Consider the following 15,718-nt stretch of genomic DNA (forward strand, 5'->3'; position numbering starts at 1 on the left):
CTGAGAGAGCTCTCTTGAGAACTGCCCGTGAGAAAACAGCTCTGAAAGATCTTGTGACTGACCCAAGGCCCCACCAGCAGCTGCATGTGGAGGCGTGCAGAATCAAACTCGGTTCCCAGATTAGAGTCCGCGCTCCTAGCCACTACACCAAACTGGCGCTACTAGACTTGAATCTTGCTCTCTTGCTCTGGATTGTTTCAGACCTGTGTTTTCAACTGCTGCTGTCAGGATCGTTAATTTTTGTGTGTGTGTGGCGTTTAGTTTTTGCTTCGAACCACTGTACAGTGCTGCCTTGGATATTATTCATAATCCACCTGTCTGTTCTATCCCAGTCCTTCACTCAATCTCTCTCTCAGCGTCGCCTACCTCACAGGGCAGCTGTGGGGAGGACATGGAAGAAGCGAGAACCTTTGTTGAGCTGGGGATATTGTCCGTTCCTTTCCCCTACCTACAACACGATGCTTACCTGTGTGGCGAGACTCAGCACCTGTTGAACCAGCTCCTGTGTTTCCGACGGCTTCTTCAAGAAGAGCTTCACGATGGCGGTCAGTAAGGTGAGCTGAACCTGAAGCGGGAGAGGAACAAGCTGATCAGAAATGTTCGCACGGGCATTCCGTCAGCAGTGGGCTATGTCCCTCCAAAAGTTGCAACTAATCGCCCTGACCTGGATAGCCCAGGCAAGCCTGATCTCGTCAGATCTCGGAAGCGAAGCAGGCCCGATCCTGGCAAGTAAAATTGGAAGAGAGACCTCCAAGGAATACCAGGGCCGGGAGGCAGAGGCAGGCTATCGAGCCACTTCCCTCCATGCCCCAGTAGGAGTTGCCAGAGGTTGCCATGACTTCCAGGCACGGACGCACATGCACACAAAATGCAAAAATACCAAAGAAGAAGAAGAGATTGTATTTATACCCCGCCCTTCACTACCCAAAGGTGTCTCAGAGCAGCTTACAAACTCCTTTCCCTTCCCCTCCCCACATCAGACAACTTGTGCGGTGGGTGGGGCTGAGAGAACTCTGACACAGACTGCTCTTTCAGGAACAGCTGTGCCAGAGCTTGTGACTGACCCAAGGTCACATCAGCAGCTGTACGTGGAGGAGTGGGGAATCAAACCCGGTTCTCCCAGATTAGAGTCCGCACACTTAACCACTACACCAAACTGGCTCTCCCCCTCACCCCCCCAGAGTTCCAAGTAATCATTTGTATGCCTTGTCGACCGTTAAGAAAATCTCACTTGGCTAGCCACGTTGAGTTTTAACTGACCAATAAATCCACCTAATAGCAAAATGGCATTTCTGAAGCAAAAAGCATACCTTTAGACTATGCGCACAGGCAACGGCTTAGAAGAGGCATTCCCTCTCGGGCAAGAGAAGGCTTGTTCCAAGACAGTGCCTGCTGAGGCATGCGTTTGGATCATCAAGCCCCTCCGGTGTGTGCTGATGTCGCTCCAAAAGAAGCACACCCTTCTGTGAAAGGAGAGGAATGCCTCTTTCTAGATGGAGCCTGTCCTCTGCCATTTTTGTAAGTTCTCACACCTTCAAAAAAATCAGCTTATCAATAAGGTTTATTCCCCAATTGATCTAGGCCAACTTTTTGGTCAATCAAAATATGTTTACATCAATTCATTGACTACAGCCTATGTGCTGGCATAACACTTAAAAGAAATGTTGCGCAAAGAATGGGGATCTCCTAACAAAAAAAGGGCAACTAGAATGATCAAAGGGTTGGAGCACTTTCCCTATGAGGAAAGGTTAAAGTCCCTACGATGACAGGTTAAAACACTTGGGGCTCTTTAGCTTGGGGAAACGACGGCTGAGGGGTGACATGATCGAGGTTTATAAGATTATGCATGGGATATTGTGAGAAAGAAGTACTTTTCTCCCTTTCTCACAATACAAGAACTCATGGGCACTCAATGAAATTGATAAAAAGAAGTCCTCCTTCACGCAAAGAGTGATTAACACATGGAATTCACTGCCACAGGAGGTGGTCACGGCTACAAGCATGGACAGCTTCAAGAGGGAATTAGATAAGCATATGGAGCAGAGGCCCATCAGTGGCTATTAGCCACAAGGTATAGATAGGAACTCTCAGTCTGGGGCAAGGGATGCTCTGTATTCTTGGTGCTTGGGGGGGGGGGCAACAGTGGGAGGGCTCCTAGTGTCCTGGCCCCACTGCTGGACCTCCTGATGGCACCTGGTATTTTTGGCCACTATGTGACAGAGTGTTGGACTAGATGGGCCACTGGCCTGATCCAACTTTGGCTTCTCTTATGATCTTATGGGAGAGAGAGGCGGGGGGGGGGGGGTGGTTTGATACAACTCCTCAAATGCATGCAGTGAACCTGAGTGACCATCTAAGCTCAACTTCCTGGGTAGAATAGCACCCATCTTGTCCTGCTTTCAAAAAGCCATCATTCTGCTGTCAAAATAGCCTCACAGGACAGCTTGCAAAGTTAATGGGCCTCATATGGTCAAAGTGTTGGACAAGGATCTGGGAGCAGAGACTGAGTGGAACACCAAGCCACTCTTGGAAGAACCAGAAACACAAATGTGTTTTTTGGCTACACCCAGCGGCTCAAACAAACAGGATGTCATTCATTCCCGAGTAGCACCCAGGCCTCGAGTTGGCTGGATACACAAAGAGTACCTGGGTGCTTTCGTCGTGGAAGCCCTCCAGAAAGCTTTCCAGGAGCTCGTCCGCATTGTCAATCCTCTCCGCGTACTCGCCCACAATCCAGATCATGGCCGCTCGGGCATCGGGCTCATCCAGAGAGTCCAGGTTCTCACACAGGGTGGCGATGATGCTCTCATACCTGGCGGACACAAGGCAGAGTTTAGCAGCTCTGAGTTCTCTCAAGAGTCTCTGCTGTGTTCTGAAGGAGTCGTGGCACTCACTGGTTTCGATGCTTCTCGCCTTTTAAACTGACAGCTCCATTTCTTTCTCCCCATCTGATTCTTTCCACCAACTACAACCTGTGCTCCATATGATCCCTTTGGCCCTCACTGTTCCTGCTTTTGATACTGGTTAAGGTTATGGATGAAACAGACTTCGGCCCGGCCCAGACAATGTTCCCCATCTCCTAACCACAGGTAGGAATGAAGTCTTGCTGGCTCTTCCACATCACAAATTCCCCTCTCCCTTCCTTGATCAGAAAAGACCATATTATTCTGTCTACCATATTAATATTAACCACGGATCAAGGTGGGCACCCATGTTGGTCTGAAGCAATAGAACAAAGTTAGAGTCCAGTGGCACCTTTAAGACCAACGAAGCTATGGTCAGGCCTCACCTGGAGTATTGTGTCCAGTTTTGGACACCACATTTTAGGAAGGATGTTGACAAGCTCGAGTGTGTCCGGAAGAGGGCAACCAGGATGGTGAGAGGGTTGGAATTCAAGTCTTATGAGGAAAAGCTAAAAGAGTTGGGTATGTTTAGCCTGGGAAAGAGAAGGCTTAGAGGGGACATGATTGCAGTCTTCAAATATATGAAGGGCTGTCATGTAGAAGATGGAGCGGATCTATTCTCTCTTGCTCTGGATTGCAAGACTAGATCTAATGGGTGGAAATGAAAAGGGAGTCGATACCAGCTAAATATCAGGAGAAACTTCCTAACTGTAAGAGTGGTTGAGCAGTGGAACAGACTGCCTCGGGAGGTGGTGGATCCTCCTTCGCTGGACATTTTCAAGCGGAGGCTGGACGACCATCTTTCGGGTATGCTGTAGGGCTGTCTTCCAGCTATGCTCCTGCAGAGTGCAGGGGGTTGGACTAGATGACCTAAAAGGTCCCTTCCAACTCTAACATTCTAGAATTCTATGAAAGTTTTATTGAATGTGTGAGCTTTTGTGTGCACACGGAAGCTCACACCTTCAATAAAACTTTGTTGGTCTTAAAGGTGCCATTGGACTCTAACTTTGTCCTAACATTAACTATGGTTAGCTTTAACTGGCCTCAGACCTTGGTTTCAAACGGCATTCAACTCTGGTTCCAAAATACACATTAGCAACCATGCAGATGTCATGCTACACCACAGTTAGTTACTGGGAGGGCACTTAAATGAATGTAGAGAAGGACTCTTTGGCACCAGCCAATATCCTAATGGCAGTTGCAGGGTCAGGAGGGTCATGTCTCCATCTGACTCCTGAAGCCAAAAGGATCCATTTCAGTGACTTACTTGTTGGGATATTTGCGGAAGATGTCTCGGATGACCACAATGGCTTCCTGGACAACATAGTTGACCTTCGTTTGGATGAGATCCAACAGGGTGCTCACGCAGCGCTCGGCAGATTGCTGTGGAAGGGAGAGGGAGGTCAGGCAAAGGGCTTTTTTGGAGGGGGGGGAAGAGGAGACGGAACTCTCAGGAGGGAAATGAAGTTTTCAATCTGTATACTGGAAACTCACAAACTTTTAAACATTTTTAATAGGATTTTTGTTGGAGAGTTTCCAGAACTCTGTTCCAGCATGTCCCCCCCGGGGAAAAAAAGCACCGGCAGCCACTCAATATTGCAGCGATGCAGACGTGCTGGCATTAATGTAACCGGAAGATAACCTTGCAGGGACTGTGGGCTGGATCCTTCCTTCTCTTGTATCAGTAATTCCTTCGGGGCAGAGGTTCACCCGGCCCTTGGCCCACCTAGTTACAGATGCCAGGTGTGACGACCAAACTTTTTCCTTCTTGCTTTTGATTGCCCCCCGTCCCCCCAGTTGTCCTTTAATCTGTATTGGATGTTCGGTTTTGTAAAAAATTGCTGCTGTCAGACGTTGAACTTTATTTGACAGCCACTCGATCTGATTTTATGGCATTTTTAATATAACTTGATATCGGGCTGCCACCATCCAACTTCTTCGCCGGTGAAGAAATGGAGGTGGGAATCCCCCGTGACCCTCCATAAAGGCTATGCTGGGGAATCAAAGGACCTGCATGGACAAAAGCCACGGAAGACGGGGGCTGTAATAAGGGGCAGGATTGGGCAAGCGCGAGCAAAAAAGTTGATAGGATCTAACTCGTCGTGTTCTCTTTTGTATTTTTTCATGTGTGAGTGTGTGTGCACCTGGAAGCCATGGCGACCTCTGGTGACTGACCCCTGCTGGGGGCCTGGAGGATATTCAGAGATGTGGCTGAATAAAGCCTGTCCCTGTCCTCCCGACTGCTGGTATTGCATGGAGGTCTCCCATCCAAGTACTTGCCAGAGTCGACCCTGCTTTGCTTCCAAGATCTGACTTGCCTGGGCTATCCAGGTCAGGGCTCATTGCGTTTTCTTGAGTTTATAAGGCTTTTACTTTATCTTGCTCTCAAGTGGTGCCAGAAGAGATTCCATGCAGCATGGGATATAGGCGTATTAAGAAAACAGACCGTAGTTATAAGCAAGAACTCTACAAGTATATTGTGATATTAACACTAACAGTGCTAACAATTTTACTAACAGTGAAAAGATCTCCTCCTCTTGGGGTTTTAGTGTAGTGTGGTTTGCTTTACTTTCTCCTTAGTTGTAGTCCCTTCCCTAATATTTCTTTGCAGTTTTTGTAGTTTTGCAAAATAAAAAATATCCCTCTGGGGATTTGAAAAAAAGAAGAAAAGAAAACAGACTGTGAGCAAAGGTCATGCTAGCAAGCCATGAGAAATAATTCTTAATGGCTCCAGTTGGCCCAAAGTTGAGGGGGCAGCCTTTGGATGAGGTAGGATACTGGGCTGGATCTGATGAGCGTGTTCTGCTAATGGCAGCACTCTCCTCCAGTGCGAGGCATCTTCCGTTGACCCTTCCACCAGCAGAAGCTCTCCATGCCAGAGGAAAGCACCACGGTTAGTGGAACAGGGCTGTACGTTTCAATCTAATCTGTGAAAAGTGTTTTGGTTGCTTGGAAGCACAAGATAAATAGCTGTTATACAGAACTGACATAGGAATCAACAAACCTTGGGCCATTCTGCAGCAAAACATAAACAGCCCTGGGGATTTAAAAATGGAAAGCAGAAAAAAAGAAACAGGGGGAGTCAAATACTCGCCTCCACTTTGATGGCGCATCGCCCGATGGCACGTACTGCCTTGCGGACAAAGTCCACGTCCACCTCTGTGGCATATTCTTTCAGTTCTGCCAGGACCTGTCAGAAAAGCAGAACACACATAAACACACACACAAAATCAAAGATTTTGTTACAGTTTAAAGATCTCGGTGTTTGAGAGTTCTTCCCTTACACTGCCCTAGTTCCACCCAAGCTTTCAACATGAGAGTCTTTTTAAAAAGGATTCTAGCCCTCATAATAACAGAGTGGGAGAAATGACCCTGAAAATGTGTTTCAAGCCAACGTCCAATTAGTGGAGTGGCTTTTAAAAAACCGGCACCAATTGTGGCTCTTTATCTTCCCTATCTTCGGAAAATGTGGAGAGCGCTGGCCCACAGAATCGATCACCAAGAGTCAGACACGACGGAATGGCTAACAACAACAACAACAACATCGTTTTAGTCCGTAGTTCCTCCAGAGCAGCTTAGAGTCACCCATGTGGTTCTCTCCTCCTCCATCACTGACCTGAGCAATGTTGGCTTGGGAGGCCAAACGGATCATGATGTCCAGCTTCTCAAGTTTGACGTAGATGGGGTCGTTGTACTTCACAAAGAAAACCTTGATCTCTTGCTTCAGGATTTCTGGCCTGGAGAGGGGGAATGGACACATCATCCCAAATCGCTCCAAGCAATTTCCCAATATTTATTTGGGACGTTTGCAAATCTGCACTTCCCAATCTTTAAGGAGGCTAACAATCTTACAGATATCATTATAACAACGGAGGATGGGTGGGGGGGGGGGAACCCTGATATGGTTAAGTTTATTACCGATCCTGAATAGTGATTTTAAATGTTGGTTTTTATGTTTTCAATGCTTTTTATTTGATGTGTTTTATCCATGTCGGTGAGCTGCCTTGAGCTCCATAAGGAAGAATGGCGGCTAATGATTGTTTTAAATAAATCAATAAATAACTTTTAAAAAACCCCAAAAAGCTGTTGCTGTTGCTGTAAAAGCAACAGCTGAACAAATCTATCAAGACATCTAATGCAACATCTCTAAGTATAACAATAAACCTTTACAAGATCGGGCTAAACGAATATTCTTGAAGTGGGGGAAAAGGAACATTAAAGGAACTCCTTGCCAGCATGAGTCAGTGAGTGCCACCATGACAAAACGGTTCCCGCATCAAGGTTCAGGTTCAAATCCCCAATTTTGCCACAGAGGCTCACTCAGTAAGAAGAAGAAGAAGAGATTGGATTTATACACCGCCCTTCACTACCCAAGGGAGTCTCAGAGCGGCTTACAAACTCCTTCCCCTTCCCCTCCCCACAACAGACACCCTGTGAGGTAGGTGGGGCTGAGAGAGCTCCGACAGAAACTGCTCTTTTCCAAGAACAGCTGTGCCAGAACTATGGCTTGCCCAAGGTCATCCAGCAGGTGCAAGTGGAGGAGTGGGGAGTCAAACCCGGTTCTCCCAGATTAGAGTCCGCGCACTTAACCACTACACCAAACTGGCTAACCTGAGGTCAGGCACTCTCTCTCTGCCTGACCCACCTCCTGTGGTTGCTGTGAGGATAAAATGGAGGACAATGTTGCATGCCGCTCTGAGTCCCCACTGGGGAGAAAAGTGGGGTATAAGTATCTAAATACATACATTTGCGGAAGCACCACCCTCTGCCTGCCTGCCTAGGGGACCCAAAAGCTTCCCCCACTGGCGCCTCTCTTTGGTTCGTCTACACGGTAGATCCTCAGGAACGGCTCCAGGATTTGGGAAGCTCTCCATGAGACATCTCTCAGCCCCCCCCCCCCCCCTCCCCCAGGAATTGGGGCACAAGACAGGTTGCCTGACAGTGTGAATTCACTCAAGTGGTGCTTCCACACAGTCAGGGCTTTTTTCGTAGAAAAAGCCCAGCAGGAACTCATTGCATAATAGGCCACACCCAACACCAGAAACTCATTAGCATATCAGGCCACACCCCTGACAGCACAGCTCATTAGCCTATTAGGCCACACCCACGTGCCTTCCCTTGGCTTGCCTGGGAAGACATGGGGCGGCATTTAAATGCCTCCCCGATCCTTCCAGGGCACCCCCTGGCCCGCCCACCTCGGAGTCACTGGGAGGGGTGTCGCTCTCTAGGCCTTCCCTCTGTAGCCATGCACACAGAGGTTTTGGCTGCAGTGGGCGTGGCCAACTCTGAAGCCAGCCGGAACTCCGTTCCTGTGCGTTCCTGCCCAAAAATAGCCCTGCACACAGTCATCCTAGCCTGACTGCACGTGCTCACATGGGGGCTGCCGCATGTCAGGACTAGTCTCCCACATGTCACGTCATCCTACCTTACTGGCAGCAATTCAGAGAGAAGGTTCTGGAATGGCCCCTCCAGGAAGGTTGTTCTCTCACCTTTTCTGCACGATTAAGTTGATGTTCCTCAGGGCGACATACTGGACTTCGGGCTCTCCGGACAAGAGGGTGACCAGAGGAGGGGCCAGCTTCTTCAGCAGCATGTTGTAGTAGTCCGAGTCCTTGGGGAGGAGCTCCAGGAACTTCATGAGGACCTTGACGGCTGACAGCACCACGGCGGAGTTGGCGTGAGAGAGGCGGGGCGTCACTCGCTCGCAGATGCTGTGGAGAGAAATGGGAGGGCCCCCCAAGGTTGGCGACAGTCCAGTCTCCACAACGGCTTCTGGGGCCTGGCAGAAATGACATTCCAACTGATGTATGATGCTCTTTCTGGCTCATCCCCAAGAACTCTGGCTACACTGGAGGGAACCACTGCCAGATTTCAGGGACCCAGGACTGACTTGCAGTGCGAGGCATTCCAAAGGGTCTGCTCTGCCTGGTGCAGCCATCAACCCGTCCCTTGGGCCACCGTATTATTAACTTATTTACTTAGTCATAAGAATAAGAAATGCCCTGCTGGTTCAGATCAGTGGTCCGTCTAGTCCAGCATCCTGCCTCACACAGCAGCCAACCACAGGGCTTTTTTTGGTAGAAAAAGCCCAGCAGGAACTCATTAGCATAATAGGCCACACCCTGACACCACAGCTCATTAGCATATTAGGTCGCAGCCCCCTGTTGCTAGAAGTGTGGTCATCCTGCCACACCCACCTTTTGCTTCTTATTCTGTTTATCTTGTTGTCAAAACCCAGGACCTTTTTTTGTAGCAGGGACTCCTTTGCATGTTAGGCCACACACACCTACTCTAGCCAATCCTAATGAGTTTCTGCTGTTGGGTGTGGCCTATTATGCTAATGAGTTCCCGTTGGGTGTGGCCAACTCAGGAGCCAGCTGGAACTCCGTTCCTGTGCGTTCCTGCCCCAAAATAGCCCTGGCCAACCAGTTCCTCTGGAGGGCCAACAACAGGGCACAGAAGCTGACACCATCCCCTGATGTTGCCTCCTGGCACCGGCATTCAGAGGTTGATTGCCTCTGAACATGGCTAGTAGACCCTGACTGACCTGTCCTCCATGAATCTATCCAATCCCCTTTTAAAGCTGCCTATGCCTGTGGCCATCACTATAGCCACATTTTAATCACTCTCTGTATAAAGAAGTATCTCACGTTCTCCCCCATTCTTCTATGCTAAGGAACACCCAGGGTGGCACCAAACAACCACACAGGACATAATCTCCACCAAGCACAACTCTTTTTTTTTTTTTTTTAAGAAGAACCATTAATTACCAATATCCCCCCAATACTAAAAGCAGCGAACGCAGTAGGGAGCAGTATGTTAGAATGGATTCAGTACAATTAGCTAAAAATATAAAATAGTTCTGCACTGGAAATCCTCCAATGCTGCAGCTTTCAAAGGTTCTGCTAGAGAAGGAACGCTATAAGCAGAGCAGCATGGACACACCCTTGCTGATTTTCCTGCAGCATCTTGAACTCGGAACTACGCTGCCTCCAACAGTCTGTCCGGACCACGCACTGTGATCTGTTTTGCCTACATGCCAGCTCCTGCCAACCTAGCAGTTTGAAAGCAAGAAATTGCAAGTAGATAAACAGGTACCGTTTTGGTGGGAAGGTAACGGCGTTCCGTGCGCCTCAGCGTGTGGTCATGCCGGCCACATGACCACGGAAACACCTTCGGACAGCGCTGGCTCTTTGGCTTGGAAACGGAGATGAGCACCGCATCCCTAGAGTCGGACTCGACTGGCTTTCGAGCAAGGGAAACCTTTGCCTTTACCGAAGATTAAAGCCAAAAGCTATGGATGCCGACGATCGTTGTAGCATCCCGTAGCAAGGAGTTCCACAGGACTCAAATGGGTGTTAAAAGCGAGGGGTGCCTCACGCAGCTGCCACGAGGGTGGAGTTGCTGGATTTGGTGAAATGCCAGGGAGAAGCTGAGCAGAGCTGCCCTGAGCCAGGCAACCTCCGGGTCACCCACCTCTGGGCTTCGCGGTCGTCCTTTGGGTTGTAATTGGAGAGGCAATCCAGGATGAAGATCTGGCCCCATTCGGTGCACTCATTCAAGGCGGTCAGCAGCTTGTTAATGTTCTGTGGGTTGAGATCCAGCAGGTTGCTGTTTGGGTGAGACTCGCTGATCTCCGATAAGGCGGCTACGGCATTCGCTACCACCTGGCGGGGGGAGAAAAAAGGCTTCAGGGTTCGGGGGCAGAGCGCGGGTGCTGCCGATGTCATTGCCTGCCACTTCTTTGCACATTCTATTAAACACAGCTTACAATTCGGTGAAACAGAGTTTTAAAGTGAAGATTCAAGTCCAGTGGCGCCTTAAGGTTTAAAGGTTTACATTGACCAAACCAGCGTTTCATTCATTCTATCCCATTTGGATCTGCTTAGTGGAAGAGAGGGAAGGGAAATTGGGGATCTGAACTCAGATCTCCTGGAGAAAAAAATCTGGCTGTTAGCCCACTGGACGACGGATCTGCAGCAATACCAATCAGAGACGCCCACTATACGAGACAGGACTGAATGGATGTAGTTCTCGAGGGGACAACCCCATGGCACATCCCATTGCGGCTGGACTTATGGGCCTTGTTCTCATAGAGGTGGTAGACCTGGTCTGGGCTGTACCACGGTGGATTCGGGGTGGGGTGGGGGTTCTACCTGATAGGATGCTCCTCCAATCAAAACGAACGAACAAAAACGGTTGCATATAGAACACAAACATAAGAGTACTTCTAATAAATGCCGGGAAGGTGGCCAAGCATCGGTGACATTTTCATATCATGTGGTAGCGATGCCCCGTGGGTGCAAGACATTTGGAGAAAAAGCAAGAGACCGATAAACTGCACGGTGGGTCCCATGCCTCCAGTGGATCGTTTTGTTGGGACTCGTTAACGCTTTTGTCGTTCCGAGTTTGCTGTAATCCCCACTGCAAAAAAAAATGGCGGTTGCTAAAAACTGGGAGAATATATAAAAACTGTCCATTAAAACGTGGGTTAATTACGTCTAGCAAACGGCCAAGCTTTCGAAACGAATTGAAGTTGTTAAATTAAAACATGGCAGATGACGAGCAATTCTTGAACTTACCTGGGAACCCTTTCTTGAATCGAGGAAGAAAGATGGGGGTGGAGTTGGGAGGCTAGCTAAAACACGCATTGCTGTCTGGCTCTATTGTTTTAAAATGGGGTCTAGAATTTTTAAAATGAACACTTATTTTTGATATTCGTACCCCGCCTTCCTCTCTGGCGGGGACCCAAAGTGGTTTACAACACTGCTCAGATTATCTTTTTTTAAAAAGAAGTACCCGTAGGTACACTTTTATTATTTTTTCTTTTCATTATACACTACAAACACACATGAAAACAAACAACGCATAACTACCACTAACAAACATAAAACATATAACAGGAGGCCTATTCTGTTCTTCGATTATCTATTTGTTACATTTCTAATCTCATTGTCTATTTGACTAGCTTATCTTTTCTGCGTACTCAAATTTCTATCAAATTATCACGCTTATATTATACCCGTCATAAAATCTCTTCCAAGTTTTTTGAAAAGTCCATTCTGTTCCAGCTTTCATCTCCAATGTCAATTTGTCATTCTCAGCTGTTTCGAACAGCTTATTCACATATTCTTGTTTCGTTGGGAGTCTCCATTGTTTCCCAATATTTAGCATATAAAAACCTTGCAGCTGTCAATAAGTGAACACTGCTCAGATTATCCTTAAAACAACCCTGTGAAGTAGGCCGAGGTAAGAGAGTGGCTGGCCCACACTCACCCAATGAGCTTCCATGGCAGAATGAGGATTCGAATCTAGGTCCCCCAGATCCTAAACAAATACAGTAACCATTTCATCACACTCGCTATGTTTTGATTACATGTTGTGTAGTAGACAGAGAAGGGGTCTCCAGCGCAGAATGACAATGCTTGATATATTTGGGTCATATTTACACTGGTTTGGTTTTAGGTGCTTTAGGTCTGTCAGTCTATTGTATTTATTTAAATTTCCCCCCCAAAGACTACTGTGGCATGAAGAACAGTTGAGGCACAGCCTTTACCCTAGAAAACTACAAGGATTTTGCTTAATGAAGCCTTTTGCTGTGCAAGTCCCAACCGGGAGTCTAAAAAGGTACAGTCCAGAGACAGGCTGACACAGAGGCTCTGGCTCAGTGGAAGCGTCCCTGCTTTGCATGCAGAAGGTCCCAGGTTCAATCCCCGGCATCTCCAGTTAAAAGGCCCAGGTAGTAGGTGATGTGAAAGACCTCCCAGATCCTGGAGAGCCGCTGTCAGCATGAGAAGACAATTCGTGACTTTGATGGACCAAGGATCTGATATAAGGCAGCTTTCATGTGTGTTCAGTATCACTCTCCACACACAAGAGAGAATCAGTGGGCAGAGACAGCTGTGCTCATGCTTTAGTTTTTAAACAGGCTGAAGAGAGGGCTATTTGCCCAGCAGGCCCCGGGGGGGGGCTGACCCTCCAAAATCTCTTTCCCCCCCCGCCTTAGGAACAGATGGATAACAGCCACTGTGAGGAATGCTTCCCCCTCCCACACTGCTGAACAAATAAAACTGGGTTCCCCAAACAGGCCAGGAACAGAAAGCAGAGGCCGTCATGCGGAGAAAGAGCACCTGCCGGGCACGCAGCAGGCCCCGGCTTCAATCCCTGCCGTCTCCAGACAAAGGGCTCAGGTGGCAGGCAATGTGCAAGGGACCCCAGAGAGCCACTGCCAGCCAGAGGACAGCACTGGGCCACGCGGATCAAGAGCCTGATTCAATGCAGCAGCCTCACACCTTCGCAAGGTAGGTCAGAGGACCGAACTGCCTGGCAGATGGGCGCCCCAGACTCCTAGAACAATTAAAGCAGCGGGGAGGCACTCGCAGAAGAATCCTCCCCCGCCCGCACATATCTCTTTATTCCAAACGGCAAGCCAAGCCCACCCTTGGGCGGGCGAAGAAAAGCCTTGGAGGCGAGGGGAGAAAGCCATCTTCGCTGAGCCATCCAGACTGGTGGCGGCACATTGTTAATGGGAGGGAGCAAAACATGGTTGCAGGAGAGAGCTCTGGGTCGGGGCGAAGGGGCGGCCTTGTCTCTCTCCTTCAAAGCAGAGAGCGAGTGACAGAGAGAGAAGAACGGGAAGGGATTCAGGCTGCCAAGGAAGAAGAGCTATTAGATTACTCTGTTATCATCTAAGGCTAATTGGAAATTAAACCAAGTGTGGAATGCGGCTAACGAAGGAGAACGCTCTGCCATTTAACATCCTGGATCCTCCACTTAGCATCCCATTAAAGCCTTGGAAAGGGAACAGAGGGGAGCGGGCAGGCTGGCAGCGGCACGATGGCGGAGGCTCCAGCTTTGCAGGCGGGAGGCTCCAGGTTCAATCCCGGGCATCGCCAGGTCGAGGATTTCTGGGGGGATACTTGCTGGGATGGACCCTTCTCTGCCTGAGACTGCAGAGTCATCAAAGTCGAAAGGGGGTCTTGTGTAGGTCATCGAGACCGACCCACGGCTCAGCAGGGGAAACCCAAAGCTACAGCATCTCCATTGGGTGTCTCTTTGGCTCTACTGGAAGACCTCCACGCTCACACATGTGCTCTGAGATAGTTGGTTCCATTTTCCAAAAGTGCTTACCATTACAAAGTTTCTCTTACTGTCCTACCAAAATCTTCCCTCCTGTAAATAAAACACCCGTTCGATTTAGGCTTGCCCTTCAGAGAACAAACTTGCCTTCTTCCAGGTGATAGCCCTTCAGGAATTTGAAGACCACAATCACGGTTCCCTTCAGTATTCTCTTCTCTAGTTCCCCCGACCTTTCCAGGCCTTGAACCATCTTCTTCTTTTTTCTTAAACCCCCGAAAGGGATATTTTTTATTTTGCAATAGACTACAGAACTACAAAGAAAATATTGGGAAGGGAACTACAACTAGGGATAAAGGAAAGATAACCACACTATGCTAAAACCCCAAGAGGAGGAGATCTTATCCCTGTTAATAGAAGTGTTAGTACTGAAAGTGTTAATATCACAATATATTTGTAGAGTTCTTGTTTATCACAACTTCAAATGTCTTAATATGTTAGTTGTTATGAGAGAACTTTCTGATCATCTTCTTGTTCTACGCTTCAAAAGGCCATTTTCCGAGTCCTTCTGCCTTCACTTTGGCTTTCTGTCTCTAAAATCGTATACATTTCTGGCGGGACCTGCACCCGTTTCTGCAGCAGAGTCCTCTTCCGTTCCAGAGATGGCAGAGTCACTAGATTTCGTTTCTTCCTTCTTAGACTCTTCCTCTGTTCCCAGCTGACGCCGCAAAAACTCTTTGGCTTTGAAGATGGAGTCTATCTTCTCTCTTTTATCGTTGATCTTAAATATGACACCCTCCGGGACCGCCCATCTGCACGATGTTCCATTAGTTTGAAGAAAAGAGATTAAACCCTTATAGTTTTTCCTCTTTTGTCGAATTTTAAATGGAATGTCTTTTAAAGTTTTGATGATTACATTTCCCATTTTCAGTGGAGTTGCTGAAGTCGCTGTTAAGATGGCATCTCTGGTTTGTCTTCTTGAGAATCTGACCACTATTTCTCCAGGCAGGCTATTTTTAAAAATATAATTGGAGTATGCCCTGTAGGCTAGCTCCATTTCTTTTACAAGCTCATCCGCTGTTAAGCCTATTATTGGAGCGATAATCTCGCTAAGCACCTTCCTCAGGTCCTCCCGCTCTGCTTCAGGAACTCCCTAGAACCTGAGAATCATGTTAGCTTTTTCCATCTGTAACTGCAACAAACGATTTTCTTGGATGTTCTGCTTCGTTTCCACTTCTCCCATTCTTTTCTTCAATTTCTTGCTTGTGGCGTCTATCTTTTTAATTTTCTCATTTGCCTGCTCCACTTTTTTCTCCGTTTCATTCAGCTGGAGCTGTTGAGATGCAAAGTTCTTATTCATCATGGTCAATTGCTGGTTAATACCATTGAGTTGTTCCATCACCGGCTTGAGCATGTCCGCTAGCAGTTTAATTATGTCTGCTCCCTCTTCCGGTTTTGGGCTCTGACTGCCTGGCGGTTTCGTTTTCAGCTTTTGGCCTTGAACCATCTTCATCGCTCTCCTCCAAACCTGTCCCCATTGGCCTCCACCTTTCTTAAATTCTGCTGCCTGGAACAGGACATGATGCTTGAAGATGAGGTTTGAGTATCAGGGAACCAGAATGGATCTATTATGCTTCTCTTACTAGAGGCCTGGAGGACAGACTATCTGGCTTAGTTGGACCAGTGGCCTGACTTGGCAGAAACTGAAAGCAATTTTGGATGGAGTGATGGAGATCCAC

At 48.1% G+C, this 15,718-nt stretch overlaps 1 protein-coding gene across 2 annotated transcripts in view; it reads right to left on the bottom strand.

Annotated features, from left to right (window-relative positions):
* Positions 1–15,718, bottom strand: part of AP2B1 (adaptor related protein complex 2 beta 1 subunit) — a 126,382-nt gene that overhangs the window by 67,467 nt on the left and 43,197 nt on the right. For both annotated transcript variants that reach the window (XM_015408042.1, XM_015408041.1), the window contains exons 6-12: positions 10,380–10,570; positions 8,393–8,614; positions 6,520–6,640; positions 5,998–6,093; positions 4,171–4,286; positions 2,647–2,812; positions 467–565 (exon numbers count right to left, since the gene is read on the bottom strand). In XM_015408042.1, the coding sequence (XP_015263528.1) occupies positions 467–565; positions 2,647–2,812; positions 4,171–4,286; positions 5,998–6,093; positions 6,520–6,640; positions 8,393–8,614; positions 10,380–10,570 (1,011 nt within the window). The remainder of the gene's footprint in view (positions 1–466; positions 566–2,646; positions 2,813–4,170; positions 4,287–5,997; positions 6,094–6,519; positions 6,641–8,392; positions 8,615–10,379; positions 10,571–15,718) is intronic.

Source organism: Gekko japonicus, unplaced genomic scaffold (assembly GCF_001447785.1).
Source record: "Gekko japonicus isolate JY-2015 unplaced genomic scaffold, Gekko_japonicus_V1.1 scaffold1, whole genome shotgun sequence".
NCBI classification, from domain to species: Eukaryota; Metazoa; Chordata; class Lepidosauria; order Squamata; family Gekkonidae; genus Gekko; species Gekko japonicus.